At 42.5% G+C, this 20,281-nt stretch overlaps 1 protein-coding gene across 2 annotated transcripts; it reads left to right on the forward strand.

The window, feature by feature from the left end:
- Positions 1 to 2,330: 2,330 nt before the first annotated feature.
- On the forward strand, positions 2,331 to 12,764 carry Arl14ep (ADP ribosylation factor like GTPase 14 effector protein). Of its 2 annotated transcripts, XM_051184033.1 has the most exons (5): positions 2,331 to 2,429; positions 8,118 to 8,604; positions 10,112 to 10,239; positions 11,314 to 11,538; positions 12,024 to 12,763. In XM_051184033.1, exons 2-5 carry the CDS (start codon positions 8,182 to 8,184, stop codon positions 12,076 to 12,078), a joined length of 831 nt encoding a protein of 276 aa, XP_051039990.1. In that variant the 5' UTR covers positions 2,331 to 2,429; positions 8,118 to 8,181; the 3' UTR covers positions 12,079 to 12,763. The 2 variants fall into 2 exon arrangements, with proteins under 2 accessions (XP_051039990.1, XP_051039989.1); XM_051184032.1 differs by lacking the exon at positions 2,331 to 2,429 and having other exon boundaries at positions 12,024 to 12,764.
- The last annotated feature ends 7,517 nt before the right edge of the window (positions 12,765 to 20,281 follow it).

Raw genomic sequence — 20,281 nt, forward strand, 5'->3', positions numbered from 1 at the left:
GCGTGCATTTTGTGAAACATAGGAAGAATTGTGTTAAATATATGTAGTAAGTTAGTAAACTATAAGGCATGCCAAAGTTAAAATAAATAGAAAATATGATGGAACAGAGGGTCGCTTGCAGTCAAAAACAGGATAGAAAAACTGTTAGGGAAGACTCATGGTATGTCTAAACTGACACATTTAGGTGGAGACATACAAAACAGTGTCATATGTTATCTACTTACTGCCAGGTGTGGGTTGCCCCACTTCAACTTGTTGGCCAGGGGGGGCTCATGGACTTCCAAAACGACACAGCCACATGGTATGGAGGGCTCAGTGAAAGAACCAAACTGGACCACTCCATGGATAGAAAAAAGGGTTAATTGATGATCAAATTGCAGAAACTGGGTGGGGGTGTGGGAGGGGAAGAAAATAAAAAATAGCAGACAAACAATCAGAGGAGAGGGATCTTTGAGCTGCTACAGGCTGTTCAGATTGGCTGGGAACAAGACACCCTTGCCCTTGGTAGCTGAGCTTTGGGGCAGGGTTAGGGAGGCTCCTGGAGGATTAAGGGAGGTTCCTTGTTAAACAGAATCTGGCTTTAGGCTTCTGTTTACCTGGCCAGATTCCTTCTGTTTAAGACATCGTCATCAATACCACCATTTTGGGGAACATTCTGGACCTAACAGGGAGGATCCCATGAAGTCCCACTGTCAGCTGAGGAGCTGGGGACAGTTGATGGCTGCTGGGGAAGAGTCCGTTTCCTTCCAGACTACAACTCCTGATATTCCTTTCTCCATGAGTGGCCCTACACAGAAAATACTGGCAGCACTGACTGCTCTCTCTCTTTCACCTGACTTTGGGAGGGAGAAATGGAGAGGGGATCTGGGAGGAGCTGGAGGAAATGGAATAAAATCTATTCTCTAGGTGTTAAGCAAACCCTTGAGGGCTAATCCAACCCAGTTGGGACCTCTATGAAGGAGATTCAGTTTAAGATAATGTACTTTCCCTTCATAGAATTCCAAGCTCTTCGTGAAGTCCCTAAGAGCGGAGCCTTGATCAGGTTTGGCTGATCTGGCTGGGTCTGTCTAACTTTCTGAGGCCTGACTCAAAACTGCATAATTATACTTTCCTTTTGTTCCAACGTTTTGCTTCAGATGCTGGTTTGGGCTTAAGTATGTTTTGTAAATTTAGCTTTTAACTCCCTAACTCTTTTTGTTTGTTTGTTTGTTTGTTTTTTCAAGACAGGGTTTTTTGGTAGCTATGAAGCCAGTCCTGGAACTTGCACTGTAGACCCGGCTGGCCTTGAACTCAGAGAGATCCGCCCGCCAATGCCTCCCGGGTGCTGGTGCCAACGCTTTTTCTGAATCTCTACCCTCCTACCCTGAGGCTGCCTGCCTGTGGTGTCTGCCCTTCATGATTATCTTCTCTATATTCATCCTTGGGGCAACTTTAACAATTTGCCTGCCATGGGCTTTTCCTTTTACACTCTAAAAACAAAAAAACAAACAAACAAAAAAAAATTATCCTTGAGCTTCTGTTAGAGTCTATTATTGATTCTCTTATTAATAAAACCAAGATCGCCAGGGATGAACCCAACTTCCAAGGTTGGGTTGGGTTCCAATGTTGACGCTGCAGGGACGCCCCAAGATTTCTGGTAAAGCGAATGAACCCATTCTTACACCCCTAGATGGCATGAGTGGGGGTGTTGATCCAAACAAGTCATAACCAGGTATGAAAAGCTCAAAATAAATCACTGCGTTCACAGTGGCTCCAGCTTCAACTACGTTGCTGAAACCCTGTCTCAAAGCAAACAAAAAACCTACATTACTTCAGAACAACAACCATAAAGCTTCGGGTTTTTTTTTTTTTTTTCCCCATCCGCCCCAAAATGTAAAGGTTAAATTCCTGAAGCCTATCTTTTACTCGAGGAGCTACCTACTTTCATAGTGTACAAGAAGAGTTTTAGGGATGTATTCAGTTGGAATGAAGCAAAAATAAAATGTGAGTCTTTAAAGAAAGTGTCCGTTCCTGAGTTGCTTTTAACTCACTCTCCTCCAGGATAAGGGCGTTTGTCGGTCCTACGTTTGCTCTCCAGGACAGAAGAGACTTGCAAACGAAGAAAGCTCCTTATCGCTAAGGGCCTCCTCGGGGGAGGCCGGAAGCACCCCAGGGCGAGCATCTGCAGCAACTCTTGCTTTGGATTGAATCATCCCCTCCTCCCCGAGCCCAACGCTTCCGCCTCCGGCGGCGGCCGCACTGGCTTCCGCTCTAGGCAGCTCCCGGCTCGTGTTTATGGTGCACGCAGCCTCTCTAGCCTCGCTCTTCGTCCTCTCTGTGTCAGCGCGGGACAGGCGGCAGTGTGGAACGCCGAGTCTGTCCTGAGCAGATACGGTGCTTTCGGAGGCCCGCGGAGATCAGGGGCAGCTAAGGTGGACGCCTGCACGGCTGTGAGTGAACCCTGCGGAGGGCACTTGAATTGGGGGGGGGGACTCCTCGGGGTACCAGGAGGAGGGTTGGGAGGGGAGGCCTGCACGCGGAGGGGGCTTGCGGCTTGCAGCAGCCTGGAACCCTGCGGTGCCCTGACCACAGTCGGCCCTCCACCGCTTCCGGGCCGCAGCCTGCAGTTTTGTAGTTTGCAGGAAGAGTTGAACCCGGGGCCTCGCGCGAGCTGCAGGGCTTCACTGCTGAACTGTCTCACTCCCCACCCCCAGTCTCATCAATTTAGGGAGCAGCTCAGATTACAGAGATGGGTAACCAGGCCTGGCTCTTTAAGTTTCGTTTCGTTTTGTTTGCTTTTCCGTACAGTTTTCCTGTGTAGCCCTAGGTGTCCAGCAGTCTCTTTGTAGACTAGACTGGCCTCGAACTCAAAGAAATCCTGCCTCCCAAGTGCTGGGATCAAAAGTGTGCGCCGCCTTGCCCGACTTTTTAAAAGTAATTTTTAAAACTACTTTATATGTATGGGTGCTTTGCGTTTTTGTCTGTCCAGTGCTTGCCTGCTACCCAGGGAGGTCAGAACAGGGTGCCTGATTCCCTTAGAACTGGAGTACAGAAGGTTGTAAGCCACCATGTGGGTGCTGGGAATTGAACCTGAGTTTTCTGGAAGAGCAGCCCCTCTTTATGTTTTACATTCAGAATCTTCTTAGCCTGGGCCATGTGATTGGTTAGGCATTGTAATGGGTGGTGTTTTTGTTTAATTCCTACTCTAGTACCCAGTACACAATAAGTGTTTGTTGGACCTGTCTGATGTTTTGCATCATTCTGTGAATTGATGCAGGCTTGGAGTGGGACTAACAAGTAACAAGGTGCCATGTTTCTGAAGTTACCCTTTTCCATGGGTTGGAAACCACATACTGTATGGTGCCTGCCTTCACCCTATGAGGTGATGATGGGAAGAACAGCTTTGAGCAAGTACAGGCGGCTGGATCTGGTAGTAGTTGGAGACCATGTAATCCTAGAGCCAGCTTACTCCGGGGAGGTTTTGCTGAGGTGCCCAGGGGGACTGGCCAAATTTGATGGACCTAGAGACAGACCGTCCATCCTAAAGTTGGGTTAAGAAGTATTTTTCCCAGTGGGGATGAACAGTTCAGTAAAATATTCCTAAGTGAATAAACAAAGTAGACACTGGAAATCCTGAGCGTCCTCTTGGATGAAATCCCCAGGAATTCAGTTAATGGCTGTTTAAAAAGAAAACAAAAACAAACAAAAAACTCTGCAGCAAGGAGTTTAGCTAAATACTTGTCAGAGGTATTTTGGGGGAAACAAAATAGGTAACATAAACAATTCCACGTGTATCCAACAAGAGCCTGCAGATCCACTGATCCATTCAGGAGTTAAAGTATAATGTATTCAATGTTAGTATTTATCAATAAGAATGTGTATAATTTTGAAGGTATTTGAACATGGGTTTAATTAGAACGATTGAAAATTTCCCTTTCAATTATCAAAAAACTTTTAGAGGTGCTTGGGAATGGTGTTGGTTATAGACCTGTTACTAGAAACTTGGGGAGGGGAGGCAAAGTTTCTCTCTGAAACAGCCCTGGCTGTACTGGAACTCACGCTGTAGAACAGGCTGGCCTTGAACTCAGAGATCCACCTGCTTCTGACTATCAAGTGCTGGGAGTAAAGGTGTGGGCCGCCACCACCCAGCTGAATCTATTTTTCTAGCTTTGGGAATTCCATATGCTATACTCATCAGAAAGAATGCCTGGAACATACTGATCATTCCTATTCATTTATTTATTTTTTAAGATGGTGTCTCTCCATGCCATCTTGGAACAACTCAGGAACAACTCACTTTGTAGACCAAACTGGCCTGGAGTTAGAGATCTGCCTATCTCTGCCTCCAAAGAACTGGGATTGAAGGCATGGGTCACCAACCAGCCTTCTAATTATCCGCTAAAGGGAAAGGGCGGTGAGTCATTACTGTCACAGTATAAATGGCAAACGTTTGTATATATTAACCAAATAACTGGGTAGAAATCAGTTTAAAGGATGAAAAGACGTTTCACTGGTAAGATGTTCATGGTGAAGCCAGGCTGACATGGTCCAAGGTGACTTAGAGAAGTCCATGGAACCTCCGCACCTGTTTACTGCAGATTCTATCCCATGGTGTGATTCTGGTTTTGGCTGGGTCTGAGAATACACAAGCAGTAAAATAATACTGTTTCTGAGCTGACATAAAGGCACTCACTTATAATCCTAGCACTTGGCAGGCAAAGGCAAGCAGATGTCCTCCTGAGTTCCTGGACAGCCAGAGAGCTACTAGTGAAATATGGGGACAACCACATATTTCTGACCCTTAGTTAAGGGAGTTGTGTTAAAATCATGGAAGAACAGAACAACATGAAGCTGTTGAAGAAATGGCTCAGTAGTTGTAGGCCTTGTTCCCAGCACACAAACTAAATGAGTAAGGAAGAAGTTAGCAGCAGAACTTTAACCTAGTGGAGAACAGAAGGAGCTGGAATGAGGGATGGAGGGGTGGAGCAGAGGAGGAACAACCCGTATGTGAGCTTTAGAAGGCAAAATGTGACCACTCAAGATGGATGACTGCCTAAAGGTCTGTGCTAGCCTGACTTTTGACAGTACATGGGCCGCCTGGCTTGACCTCAGGCATGTGCACTTTTACACTGATGGTTTACCCAAGTAAATGGTATTGGTAGGTCATCACTGAATTTTAATGTTTGTAAGTTACATTTTTACTGCATCAGTGTATGTTTGATCAGATTGTGTATGTGTGCGCGCACAATGGGGGTGGCTGGTGTACACAGGGATCAGAGGTTGATTTTGAGTGTCTTTCTCAGTTGTTCTCCACTGTGTTTTGAATCTCTTTGCTCTGGCTGGGTTGCCCTGTTTCAGGTAGATTATCAGGTCAACAAGCCCCAGGGACCCTCCGTTTCCACAGTACCGTGATTACAGATATGCACCAGAGCACCTGGGTCCTTATGCTTGTATGGCTAACACTGCCATCTGTCCGTTACCAACAGCCTTGTCTGACAAAAAAAACAGCAATCCTCAGGTATGACGTTTAAGCCAAGCAGTTCCTGTAAATTGTTCTCCAAGAAGCCAGTTTTAGCAAAGTTTCTGCTTACTAGAAGGTTCTGACAATGGGGTTGCCAAATTTAGCAGATAAAGGTACAGATTGCCCAGTTAGATACCAACTTCAGACAGATGGGGTTTACTTGTTAGCAACATGTAGTATGTAATGAAAATAAAATCTTTTAATTCATTATCAGCAGCACAAATTGACAGACTTGTCTGATAATTCTGTATGGTAACAACTGTAGACAACTCTTCTTTAACAGTGACACCAGAGAGGTGCTTACTTTAAAATCAGTATTGTGACAGGGACTGGAAAGATGACTGCTCTTCCAGAACACTTAGGTTGAATCCCCAGCACCTACATAGCAGCTCACAACTGTCTCCAGTTCCAGGGTATCCAATGTTCCACTTTCTAGCATTGCACCCATGTACAGGAAAAACACCTGTATACTTTTTTTAAATGTGGTGATTGGACAAGCAGTTTAACTATTCATTCACCCATCATAAATTATAGTACTCTAGAGGATTCAGGCATTATGCTGGCCTGCCCCTGTACCTGGCAGAATGCATTCAGACAGTGCATTCTCACCTCAGGCCAGGTGCAAAGGACCCCTTTAAAAGAAAGATGTTGCTCTCTCCTGCTGCTCCCCAGGGACAGACAGGACTTTTCCTGTCTCCCTCTTCTTTCCTGTCCTCTCTCTGTGTGTCTCTTTACCTCTTTTCTTCCCCCTCCCCTTCCCTTTCTAATAAAACTTGTCATTTAAGCTCTGCCTGGCATGTTTGTCCCTCTGCCTAGGTTACCCTTGCCTGCCATGGAATCCGCCAAGGTCTCCCACACAAGATCCCCCATGTACTTAACATTTAGAAGCTGGGATTTCTAAAAATAAACTTTGAGTTCCAAGGTAACATTTTCCCTCTTTTGAGACAGTCTCTAGCCCAGACTGGCCTCCAGAGGTTCTGTAGTAGCTGAGGATGACCTTGAATTTCTCATCATTCTGCCTCTGTCTCTAATACTGAGGTTGGCTGCCTCTAATACAGTCCTGAGAATTGAACCCAGGACCTTATGTCTATTCAGGGATTTTTGGCAGAATACCCTTGAGTTTCCTGCCCCAGGCCATTGTTAAGGATCCCATCTGCACACTGAATTGTGTGTTTTCCTTCTGTATTGAAGATCATTTATTTCTACCTTGTTTTCTCCTTCACAACCCTACCCCACTCTCTCCTTGGGTTCCAAGATTTTGGGTCCCTGTAAACATTTCCATCTCATTCTCTCTTCCAGATGACCTACCAGTTGGGTGTCTTATCATACATATCATCAGCTGAGCAACTGCCATGTAAGTCGCTGTCAGTCTCATCACACACATGCTTACTTTCTGAAGGACTACAGTGTGTCCTCTGCCTCTTCAGCTCATTTCATGCCCATAATCTTGTACAGCAAATCCCACAGTTTGTTTCCTTAACTTTCCCTGGGGAGACCTGAACAGATGTCTGTTTACCACAGGTGGGACACCAACTGAAAATCTTAATAACGACCCACCAATGTACCCTCTGGTGAGTCAGGGTTCTGGTCTTATGTGATAGAGTATGGATGAGGTTATTTGTAGGAATGTGGGTAACACTGAAACAAGCTACATATTTTAGAGGCTCACCCCGTGGTGAATGACAACCACTTGGAGGCTATATCCTTGATTCCTTCTTTCAGTTAACCTTTCACTTCCTGTGAAGTGTTTCCTTTGCCATTCTAGTATCACTGTGTCAGTTAGTTGCTATGGTTACCAGACCAAAGTAATCTCCATTCCAAGATGGATGGAGGGTGATTTATGCTGTGCCCAGAGGAAGAAGCCATACTGCAGTGGGCTCACAGCCTCTTATATTTTCTTGTTTTTGTTTAATGCTTAAGCTTTGATTATATAATTCTTCATTGCATTTGGTATTTGTTCATTCAGAAGAGGTATAACTTTGTCCTTTTCCATGTTAGCCAATAATCCTTTTCACTTCAATTTTTAATGCCCATCTCTTTATAGTACCACGTCATTCAACCAAACCCAGTCTGTTCGTGTGGCTGTTTGTCTATACGACAGCAATACCATATTATCTTTCTGGTAAAGCAGCTATTCTTTTCTTTCACATTTCTTGGCCCATTACTCTTTCATGCAGACCATCTTTCAAACTCCAGCGGGATAGGGTAGAATTTCCAATCGTCTTCTGATATAAATGGTACTGAATCTGTAGAATCCTTTAAAGTCTTGTGTCTTTTACAACGTTTGTATGTTGTATCTACAGTGTTTTGGTTGCCAGGATCCCTGTTAAATCGCATAACTAGTTCTAAGCAGTTTGTTAAACTTCTATTTCTTTCTTGTGGATATTTCTTGTTTATTCTGTTTCTCTCCTTAAACCATGTAATGTGATATTAAGTTGTGATAGAAAGTATTCTCATATTCTGTGATTAAATGATTTACATATGGTTGACTTTGGGGTTTCCTACTTGTTTGCTCTGTTTTGCTTTTGTTTTCTAAAGAAGTTCTGGATTTTACTACTTGTTGCTGTTTTTTGAATCAGAGTTTTTAGTACCAATCTGTCTTTAATGTTTTCTCTAGGTTGACCTACCAAAGAGATTTCTAGACAAAATAAAACAGGGGAAACAAACAAAAAAAAAGGATAATGGATCCATGTTCAGTTGGAGTCCAGCTTCGGACCACACATGACTGCCATAAAACCTTCTACACTCGGCACACAGGTTTCAAGACTTTGCAAGAGTTGTCATCAAATGATATGCTTTTACTTCAGCTTAGGACTGGAATGACACTTTCTGGCAATAATACAATTTGTTTACATCATGTAAAAATTTATATTGACAGATTTGAGGAGTTACAAAAGTCGTGTTGTGACCCATTTAACATACACAAAAAGCTAGCCAAAAAGAATCTGCATGTAATAGACTTAGATGATGCCACGTTTCTGAGTGCAAAGTTTGGAAGACAGCTGGTACCTGGTTGGAAGCTTTGCCCAAAATGTACCCAGATCATCAATGGAAGTGTGGATGTTGATCCTGATGACCGCCAGAGACGGAAACCCGAGGCAGATGTATGTATAAATGCTATTGTGCTTTGTACAGTTTGGGACTTAAGCTAGGTAGAGTAACTGTAAAGAATCATAGCTTTTTATTACATTCATTTGCATATAACAGGTTTGAGGTGAAAATTATGTTTAAAAATGTTTCTATACACTCAAGGTCCAGAATGAACAATAAACAGGGCTTAGGAAGAGAAAGTAATGTGCCCAAGACTCCAAGGCTACAACTTCTATTCTTAGACTTTAGGAATAACCTTTAGAACACTGGCACAGGCCAATTTGGGAAACTTGGACACTGTTCTGACACTGGAGTAGCTAATTGGATGTATCATTTACTGGAGATTGCACACTGGGAAGAATGTCTCTTTTTGTGCAGGACAGCTTTAAAATGACCTGGCTTATGATTAATTTTTATTTTGGTTTTGAGATGGGGGCTTACTCTCTGACTGACTGGCCTGGAACTCTCCATGTAGTCCTCAGTCTCATGGCCGAGATCTTTTATCAGCTTCCTGGGATCTAGGATTCCCAGGCACCAGTCACAGTGCCCAGCAGTCCTAGTGTTTAATTTCAGTTTTCCTCCTTTAAAATTATCCCATTCTTGTTTAAGATTTTTTAAATATCTGTGACTGTTTCAACTGCTTCTGCCTCCAAGTTCTAGATATAGTTAAGGTTAAATTTAGGGCTCCCTCTGCTCAAAGTGCACATAGTCTACACTGTGAAGTGTCAGGTATTTCATGCCTCTTCACATATATATATATGTGAACATATATGCAGGATATTTATATCGGAAAGTTGAGATCATGAAGCTGTCTTTATACACTAAGGAGCACTTCTCAGAGTGTCTCTTTATAAGCATTGTGTAATTTCTGCTGCTAGCATATTTTCTCCGTTATCTCCTTTTTTGCTGTATTAATAAACCACATTAAAATTTTAAGTTGTGTGTATTGTGTTCCTCTCAGGCCTGTCTCCAGGACCCAGTACTATATGAAGGTCGTCATAGATGCTTGCTGATTCTATCACTTCAGCCACCTCATCTCCACTGTTTTTAAATGACCAATTTCCCATTGCCTAGTCTTGATTTTGGGTGTATTTCCAAAGACCACTTACTTTTATCTCAAGTAACAGCGTTAAACCCTTAAGAACCAGAGTTTTGTTTTACCAAAGCCTTAAAACAGTGTTACAGTGTAGTTCAGAAAAGGAAACCTCATTGCTTCTCTCCTCTCAAAGGGGGGAGGTTCTGAAGGACAAAGAATTGTCATTTGGAATCTAGGTTCTGTGTAATGGGTTTTGCTGCCCTGTGGTGGCAGCCATTGCTGTCTTAATTATGCCATTCTCTGGCACCTGCTGTCCAAAAGACTAATGTAACAAAAACAGTAGAGAGAATTGGCTAGTGGAGGTGGGATATAGACTAGAAGAGTGGATGTTCCCACATTCCTTACTGTATATGTTCCAGACTGCCTCCCAAGTACTACTGATTGATGTCAACATTTACGGTTGTAATTTCCTTACTTTCATTCAGGGAAGAACTGCTAAAGCTCTGAGGTCCCTGCAGTTCACAAACCCGGGAAAGCAAACAGAATTTGCTCCAGAAAGTGGTAAAAGGGAGAAAAGGAAGCTCACCAAGAACTCGAGTGCTGGCTCTGACAGGTAGGCTGTGGCTCTCAATCAATAGGTTGTCAACATGCTGGTTCTCATTAGCAGTCACTAGATTTTTTTTCTCGGAACTTTCAGTTTTATGACCAGTCATTTTAAATCATACTGATTAGTAAAAGCTTAGGCTGTTACTCATAGGAACGTAAAGCGTCCATTCAAATGTTAGAAGCTTCTTTCTGAGAAGTTAGCATGAAGTGAATGAGGTAATGTTGTGGAATGAAATTTAAAATGGTTGAAGAAATGTCTTAGTTTGACCAAGTTACTGTGTACAAAACTTAATGCTGATAATCTCTTCTTGATATATCTGCTTCCTGGGAGAGAGCTGGCCCAAAGGTCATTGCATTTATGAGAACCCAAGAGTACTTTCGATTTTTCACAGGCCCAAAGTAGACACACAGTTCTAGAACAGTCAATAGAACAAACGAGAACTAAATCGTTTAAAATATGTCCTTAAATTGGGCATGTCCAAGAAGTATTGACATACTTATTACAACAGGTCAGGCTATTTTCCAACTGGAATCGACATTTTTACCTTGATTCCATCTGTTGGGTTTTTCCATGGAGTGACTTAAAATATTTTCAGATCAGATTTGCCAGAAGTTATTAAGAAACATGAAACAGATTGATTAGAATATAAGACCTGGGGAGAGAGTGTCCTGTGTTCATTTGGTAACTAGTAAAGGAGGCACTACAGGTTACTCATTCTATCCGGGTGTACGCTTGTGTAAAGTCATTTGGGGGGACGTTTCCCTATGGAACTCTTTTTTTCTTCTAATTATGTTGTATGCACATCCTAGTGTATATGTGTACGGATGCATGTGTATCCCATGCTTGTGTGTGAGGGGAAGTCAAGGAAACTGAAGCCTGGTTATGCCTCCTGCCTTGGGTTCAGCAATCAGTTACCAGGCTTGCATGTCAAGCGTGTTTAGCATCTGAGCCACCTCACCTGCCCTGGATTAACTTCAACAAGGAATTGAACAGTCATTTTCTGGCCTTTTGACTAATATTTCAACTAAATATTAAAAAAAATAGTATGTATGAAGTACAGCTCACTGTTCTGTTTTACAGACAAATTATTCCAGCAAAGAGTAAAGTCTACGACAGCCAGGGTCTGCTCATTTTCAGTGGCATGGACCTCTGTGACTGCCTTGATGAAGACTGCCTGGGATGCTTCTACGCCTGCCCCACCTGTGGCTCTACCAAATGTGGGGCTGAATGCCGCTGCGACCGCAAGTGGCTGTATGAGCAAATAGAAATTGAAGGCGGAGAAATAATCCATAATAAACATGCTGGGTAATTTATAGTATCAAACTATGGGGTCTTTAAAACTCTCTTTCTAAAATTCTGTCGCTTTGTAATGCAGTTAGTTATAGCCTAGCTTTTGAGAAATAAATTTGAAGCACTTTAGTATGAATTTAGTTGCATTTGGGGTGCTTCAAGTTGTTTATTTGACGTCAATTTAGATGGGTTGTTTCTCCAGAGCCAGCTTTAAGGCTGTCTGGGCCAATCTAACAAGTGTAGGTAGTTTGCACCTTGTAGGGTTCCTTCCCATAGGCACAGATTTGAGTTGTGATGATTTAGTTGAATGCTACCCATCTCTTAGCAGCCTAATGCAGCTTAGAGTTTACCTCAGTGTACTGTTAGCTGCATGGAGTTCTCAGTGCAGAAATCAGGACGCGCTTAGCCACTGTGCTTTCGTGCTCTGTGCCAGTCGTGAGCTGCTTTTCCGTTCTGCCAGTGGTTGCTCTCTGTACAACTGTTATTTAATTCACTTACAGCAAAGCATATGGTCTATTATCTCCCTGTCACCCATATGATATTTTACAAAAGTGATCACCCAAATAACTGGCCAGCAAAGATGAAAGCACAGCAAAGAAGTGAGCAGTGACCATTCTGGAAGTAAATTTGGATCGGTCGTAAATGGAATTGTAGACAACGGAGTATTGATGCCATTGCTGTTCTGGAGACAGACATGCGTCAGAGGAACCTGGTGATGGGAACTTGCCTACCTTGCTGAGGAAAGTGGCTGTGACGAAAGGAAGATTGCCCCAAGAAAAGTGATGCTTCACATTCAAGGCTACTTATTGTAAATAGATACTTCACAACATTGGAATGGTCAGAAAGGTTCCTATTTAATATGTTATTAACAAAATGGGCAAACAATATTCAGACTAATTTTGGGCAATAGAATACAACTTCAGTTCTTAATACACACACTTTAATTTTCTTATCCGTTTATTGCTGCAAGTTTTTGATATCTTGATGGAGATTTAAAGGTCATAGAAATTCTCATCCTCTTGATTATTAGCATTTCTTTGGTGTTGTGACCCCCTCACTTTATGCAAATAGTCCCAGGCCATAGCTGGGAACAGGGCCTATGACACAGAAAATTGATCTCCATGCAACAGAGTAGTTGAATGTTACTAGACTGTTTTGAAAATAACCTAGATACCTAAGTGCTAAAATACATTTCTTTCTTCCAACTAGAAATGAACACAAATGATTGTTACACTGTCAGCTTTTCACTTTAAATCTATGCGTTTTGGGTGAATTTTCATCTTTATGTGTAAAGCATAAGTATAGCACATAAATGGCTGCTCATTTGTCATAGTTGCTGTTCTATTGCTGTTAAGAGACACCGTGACTAAGACAATCCTTATAAAAGAAAGCGTTTTAATGTGGGCTTGCTTACAGTTCAGAGGCTTAGTCCATCATCATCATGTCAGGGAGGGCGGTGGCAGATGTTAGAGCAGTATCTGAGACCTTTACACCCGTATCCACAGGCAGAGAAAGAAGCTGGGCCTGATGTGGGTGGGCTTTTGAAACCTCAAAGCTCATCTTCAGTGACACACTTCCTCCAACAAAGCCACACCTCCTAACCCTTGGTAAATAAATAGTGCCACTTCCTGGTGATGAAACATTCACATGTATGGGCCTACAGGGGCCATTGTTATTCACATAATCACAGCATTATTTCTGTCCTGTTAGAACTGTATACCCAGACAGTGAGGATTGAGAGTTCTAAAAATGTCCCTTCAGGAAGTGATGAAAAACATGGAGAAACTAGAACCTGTGGAATAGAAATAAAGTTTCTGGATATTGATTGAGTCTTGGGGAGAAATCTGTATGGGTTTTTGTAGGGAATAGGGAGTCTCCAGACTTCTTCATAACTAAAGCCTTTGGAAGGCTGCTGTCACTAAAAGACAGCCACTAAACCAAGGTTCTCTTGTTCCTGAATACACTCTCTCAATTAAATCCTTAGCAATTAAAATATTTTGTAGCACTGCAGCTAAATATATGTAGTCACTTTGAGTTGACCATTAGAATACCATTTTTTGTTCATTTTGTTATCTTTCCACTCACCGGTTTTTCTTTTGATAAAATGCCATTTTCAACTTTTAATTGAGTGTACTATTTTGCCTAGGCATCAGAAGCTGATTAGGTCTTGGATCTGAATTTCAGTTAAGCAGAACCAATAAATTTTTAACTACCTTTTTTAATTAAAGGCAGAATTGTTTATTTTGAATTAAGGTAATATTTTGTAGGGGTATAGGTAGATAGGTAGACTCCAGTCTTATCTCAATCCCTAGAATCATTTGGTTTTAGTTTTTTTGTTTGTTTTTGTTTTGTTTTGTTTTTTCCTGGTTTTTACAGTGCTTATGCTCTTCAGAGAGAATTTCCTGTGTGTTTTGTTTTCCTTACAGCGGGACCTTACTATATAGCACAGGCTGGCCTTGGAGCTCTGCAGTCCTGTTAACCTCAGCCTTCCTGGGGTACCATGCATGCATCACCACTTTGCTAAGTTGTAGGCATTTGTTTTTGCTTACAGTGGGAGTATATTTCTGATGGAGAAAAGACTATATAAAATGTCTATATCTCAGCATTCCTTTGAACAGATGTTTTTATGAACAGTAATAACATTTTCCAAGTGGAAACTTCTTGAACATTTTGCTTTTTTTCTTTGTCCATTTGGGAACCAAACATGAGCATATTGCAGTGTTTATGGATAAATGTATATTTGATCTTGAGTAAACTAATAAAGACTATTTTAGAAGTAATTCAGGCTTGCAGTTGATTATTTTTAAGTGTGTGCGTGGTTGACGTGTGAATGTGGGCACATTGATGTGCAGGCCCAAGATTGACTTGAATGTCTCAGTTGCTTGCCGCTTAATTTACTGAAGCTGGGTGATAAGCTGGCCCCGGAGCCTGTTGATTGGACTATATTGGCTAGTCAGCTTATGCAGGAGGGTCGCTCCTGAGCTCTGTCATTACAGTTGGGTCCAAACCCATCCTCCTTGAGCAGCAAGCACTTTATCCACTGAGCCATCTTGCCACTGAAAAGAATCTCTGTCTGTTTGGTGTGGATTTTTGTTTGTTGGTTGTTTCACAAGAATATGTGCGTCTTTGGGAAAGTTTTACTGCCCAGAAATCGATACCAACAGTTTCTCTGCTTACATTCCTCTCACCTCCGAAAAGGTAATTAAAAGTTGGTTGACAGTGCAGAACAAGGGGGTGTGTCTTATCTGGACTGACCTTTCACAGTATACATCCCACTTAAACTATGGTCACCCTGTTTGAAGCTTACTGTGCTTATTGAAATTCATTTTGACACCTTAGTTTCTGCTGACACCTGCTGGTATAAACATCACAAACTCAACAACTTGTGAACCTAGGAGCCAAATAACTGATTGTCTTGGGTGTTGTCAAAGTGGTGGAAAGCAAAGTAGTTTTTAGAAATTAAAAGAATGTGTTTTGTGTATGAGTGCCAGGGTATGGAAGGACATCTAGATTCATTTCTTGCCTCCATTACATCCCATCCAACTCCGTTCACCAGGCTTTTGACAGATGAGCCATTTTCTGCCTCCTTCGTTTTCTCATTGGTAATATTGCCAGAATCTTCTAGAATAAGCACTTAGACACCAATGAGAGAAAGATGTCACTGGTGAATCAAAACCAGGACAGCTGAAAGGCCTTGGGATTGGGTGAAGTTGGCATGCTAAAACCACAGAGAAGGCAGGCAGGCAAGCAAGATGAAATATAAGCAGTCTGCAGGTTGTAAAGTAACAGCTATTGTTTTAGCTGTTTCTCCAGGTCATTCTGTTTGGGTAGCAAGTGAGGTCGTGCTTGGCAAATAGACAGACAATAGAACAATGCCTTAAATTCCTAAATTAAACAATGCCATAAATCAGCATCTAACAATTGGTCTTTGCTGCCACATTCTGCTTCAGTAACATGTAAGCTGTTAAGTAGATTATGTAACATTGGATTGCATCTGTTTCTCTGGGGAACAGCAACTGATACAGTAACACAATTAACTTGTGTCCCAAAATAGTCCCCGGAAAGACCCTGGCTTTAAGAAAAAACCAACCCTTTTATACAGCTCTGTCAGGAGCAGAGCCTAGAGTAAGCATTGGAGCAACCAGAGCTGTTTCCTTCGGTGAAGGAAGAGTGAGCCTGGTTACCTGGAAGGCTACAGTGAAAGGTAGTAAAAATCCTGGTGGGCCTTTGCTGTTCTAGGAACCTCCGCCAGTAGTATTCATCCTCCTTGTGCTTACTACAAACCCTCCAGGCCCTAGCCCTGAGCACTGTTTCCCAATCAACAGAGCTCATTCTTATGGTAAAAGTCTCAGGTGCCCTGCTGTATTTTGCCAGGGGATTTGAATGAAGCCACCCCTTGAAGCTTTGTTTTGAGAATTGTCAGGTGGATACTTTCTCCCCAAAGTTTTACTGCGTTTAAATGTGTGAGGAAATTAAACCATGGGATCAGACTCTAGATCAGTGGTTCTCAACCTTCCCTATCGCTGTGACCCTTTTATACAGTGATGGTGACCCCCCAACCATGAAATTATTTTGTTCCTACTTCATAACTGTAATTTTGCTACTGTTAACGAATTGTAATATAAGTATCTGCTATGCAGAACATCTGATATTTGCCCCCCAAGTGGGTCATGACCCACAGGTTGAGAACCACTGCCTTAGAATTTATGATTTAGTCTGATTGACCAAGTACAGTTATTTTCACTCTCACCTCGAGGTTCCTTTATGCCTGAGGACTGATACCTGCAGGGACACCCCACCCCCACCCCCCCAACACAACTATGTGTGGGTTTGTGAAGTGGAGACATTTTGACTCCATTCTCTTACATTGACAAAGGGTTGCTGGACAGGAAGTGGGGGGACTATGGATTTCAGTCTGGTCCCTTATACCCTTTTTATTTTACATACTATGGAGGAAATGCCTTTTCAGAAAAGGAGGCTTTACCCCCAAGTGCCCTGCTTACAAACCATTGCCAGCTACAAAAACCCATGAGAGTGAGTGTGCAGTTTCCTGAAATGCCCACCAGGTGGGGCTGGAACCATGGCTCAGTGCTTAAGGACACTAGTTGCTCTTCCAGAGGACTGGGGTTGTGTTTCTAGCACCCATTTTGGCAGCTCACAATTGTCTGTAACTCAAGTTTCAGGGATCCAGAAGAGGGCATCAGATCCCCAGGAACTGTAGTTACAGATGACCTTAACCACTGAGATATCTCGCTAGCCCTATCTGACCTTAAAAGGTGGGGGGGAGGGGGAGTCAAGGGTTTGGACTCAGGCTTCCCTGGCCCCTCTTTTCTTTAACCCTACTTTGAACATAACACCTTAATTTCAGTGTTTTCCAGGCCCAGTGTTAATGCTGAGAAGCCATGGTTCCATTCTCAAACCACAGGCTTCAGATAGCTTCACTTTTGGTGAGTCAAGAATGCGTTGCAAGGCCTGGCCTTGGAGGGTATAACACTGCCACCAACGCTGCCATTGTCACCCCACCAACCACACCACCAGCAGTCGGCCACCCTCACCACCCACACCACCACACCACCACTTGAAGCTATCAAGAACTTTCTAAATGTGAACATACAACTAGCCAGACCGCTCAGCCAATGAATCTTTTGGCCGAGGTCAGAATAAGACAGGTGCTCTTTGCCTAATGAGGATTGATCAGCTTACAAAAGATTGGGTCTCACTCTGGGTAAAACTCAGTTCCACGTTTGATGAGCAGAAAGGTTTTAATAGCTCAGGCTGAAGAATTAACTTCTTGGGCAATTAAAACTATATCGTTTACTCCAGTTCGTGATTTATAGCAGTGCTAGAAAATTTCATTTAAGCATCAACAGCTGATGTTTCTCACACCCCACCACCACCACCCCTTTCTTGCCATGTCTCCTTGAAATGATACAGATGAAAGCAGAAGACACACTACGCTAAGCAGGAGTTGGGTGTCTGGGTCCAGCTGTCTGGAGTAAAATCTGGCATTGTTGTGTGGCTCATTCATTGTCTCCTTTTGCACTCTGTCCATGCGACCTTTAAATATAAGGTACTGACAGATGGAAAGTCAATTCTGAGAATTCCAACCGAGCTCAAGTGTAAAGCAGCCTGTTTAGAACCCACACCCTTGGGAGCATTCATATATTTTAGGAAATAAGAGCAAACAGCTGTGACCCACACCACCCAGGCCTTCATGCCTACCCTGAATCTTGGCCAGATCTCTAGTTCATGTGCATCTTAGCTTGATGTAGCATGACCTGGAGCAATTTTCCCCGAGTAACTAAAATGCTACAGCAATACCAAGACACCTGCAATAAAGCTATCCATCCATTTTCACTATTTCTTTTGGCCTTGGTCCTAAAGCACCGGGCATAGTTGAAATTTTTTGAGTCCTCACAGCATTCTCTACATAACCCCTAATGTCTGAATTAATTAACTACTCAGGGAACTAAACGTATATTATTGACTCAAGTTTGTGATTTATAAATCCAAGGGCAGCGGAATTAATCTCAGTACCATCAGCTCACATTCTCCTTGCCTCTATCCCTTCAGGTGCTTGGGTCTGCCAGTGACATGGGATGTGAAGGTGTGGGTCCCCCCCAAATGTTTTAAACCCGCTTTTCAGCTTTGAAATGAAAGCAACAATATAAAAGGCACAATTCTCTTCTCATGGTGAGTAAGAGATGGTTTATTCTAGAGCCAAGAATTGGTGACATGACCCAGGTACTTGGATTCAGCTTACCTCAAATACCAGGATCAAATGTAACCGTTTTCATAGGTACAAAGAAAATCATAAACCAAGCTGCTTTTTCAAATACATTGGTAGAAGCTTCAGATAAATCAGATACAGCAAAATCGGGGAGCCTCTCCAGGCTTCAGATGCTATCCAATGACTTTCCTAGCCTCTAGGTTAGATTCGTGGTAGGACTTACCTAACATTTACAAGGTTGTTAGGTCATACAGGCATAGATAGGCAATCTATCACTAAGGGGCTAAGATAGCCCAAGACTGTTGAGTTCTGGTCCAGCAACATCCCAACCTTCCCCAACTCCAAGCAGACCCTGAATCTCCAATCAGTCATTTGTTCTTGGAGACTGTTTAAGGTGAGCAAGGCCCTTCAGGAACTTCAGTTAACCAGGGGTAGATTACCTTCAGCACTAATTTCACAACTTGATATATTTTTGTAGTTTCTGTTCCAAAACATCTTTGCAGAATCACACTGACTTCCTAAAAACAACAACAACAAAACCATGTTGCTTCGAAATTTGGAGACCATAAAGAAATCTTCCATTTGTTTTAACTTTCCCATCATGAAGAACGCAAGGAAAACAGGGAGTTAGGAAAACTGATTTAGTCTATGCAGCCTACTGTAACAAAGTGTCTTGGACTAAGAAGCATATAAACAAAGCAAGTTTAATTCCCAAAGTTCTGGAATTTGGTGACCCCAAGACAAAAATGCTGGTGGGGGCCATGTAGACATTCCTCTGAGGCGTACATAGCTCTACTTTGGAGTATAGTAGTGCAGAGTAGAAGCAGAAAGACTATTGAAAGGTCACTAACCCCATTGAAAAGGGTCCCAACTCCCAATACTGTCATAGGAGATCAGGCTTCAACACATGACTTTCAGGGGGACATAGGCATTCAGTCCATGGTGCTTCTATACCCCAGACATTTATGTTTCAAGATTTAATTAGTTTTGGCAGACCTAATTGTTACCAGTGGTTTTCCTGCCAGCCTGGACCCACAGCCGCATCAGACCCCAAATAACACACAGAGATACTGTATCAGATGTAAAGCTGTTGGCCTGTTACTAGCATTTCTTATTGGCTAGCTCTGTCTTAAATAATAACCCATTTCTATTAATCTAAGTGTTTCCATGTGGTCTTATCTTACCAGCGGTCCGGACTTCTTCAAGTCCCAGCATCTTGACTCTCCCCTATTGAACCACCCAGAATCCTCCTTGCTCCTAGTCCCACCTATCTTGCTTTCCTATTGGCCAACAGAGCTTTATTTGTTAACCAATAAGAGAAACATATTTACAGACTGACATCTCCCATTACGTAATAGTGAAGTGCCATTTCATATATACCAAGTCTAATTAAGGCATATATTATTACCTTCATAAATATTGACTTCATTTACTTGGGTTGCTGAGCTGTTTATAAGTAACTGAAATTATTTCTTACTGTCTTGGAGCCTGGAATGTCCAAGATTGAGATGCCAGCAGATTCTGTGTCTGCTGGAGGACCACTTCCCTGGGTCACTTATTTTCTTACTGCATATGTGAATAGAGTGAGGGGGTCCTTCTGTGACCTTGTTTATAAAGACACAACTTCATTCATGAGTGTCTGGCTTCATGGCCTTTTCACCTCCTAAAAGTGGAGGCGAGGATTTCCTGGTGTAAGTTTGAGGAAGACATACAGACACAAACCGCAAAAGCAGATTCTATCCCTGACTCCCCTACCTACCTCCTCAGGGCTTACTTTCATAGTAACCAGTTTTCAGATGAGGAAGCCAAGGCTTATAGAATTTAGATAAAAATCCTTGCTTTGCGAACATGAGGACCTGAATTTCATAACCCAGGGTCCCACACACACACATTAAAAAACAAACAAAAAAGAATTCATTGTAGTATCGAAACCAGTGAGTTCCAAGTCAAGTGGGAGACCCTGTGACAAAAACCAAAATGACCAAAGTGGATGATATCTGAGGAATGAGAGCTGAAGCTGGCCTCTGG

This window comes from Phodopus roborovskii, unplaced genomic scaffold (genome assembly GCF_943737965.1).
Source record: "Phodopus roborovskii unplaced genomic scaffold, PHOROB, whole genome shotgun sequence".
NCBI classification, from domain to species: domain Eukaryota; kingdom Metazoa; phylum Chordata; class Mammalia; order Rodentia; family Cricetidae; genus Phodopus; species Phodopus roborovskii.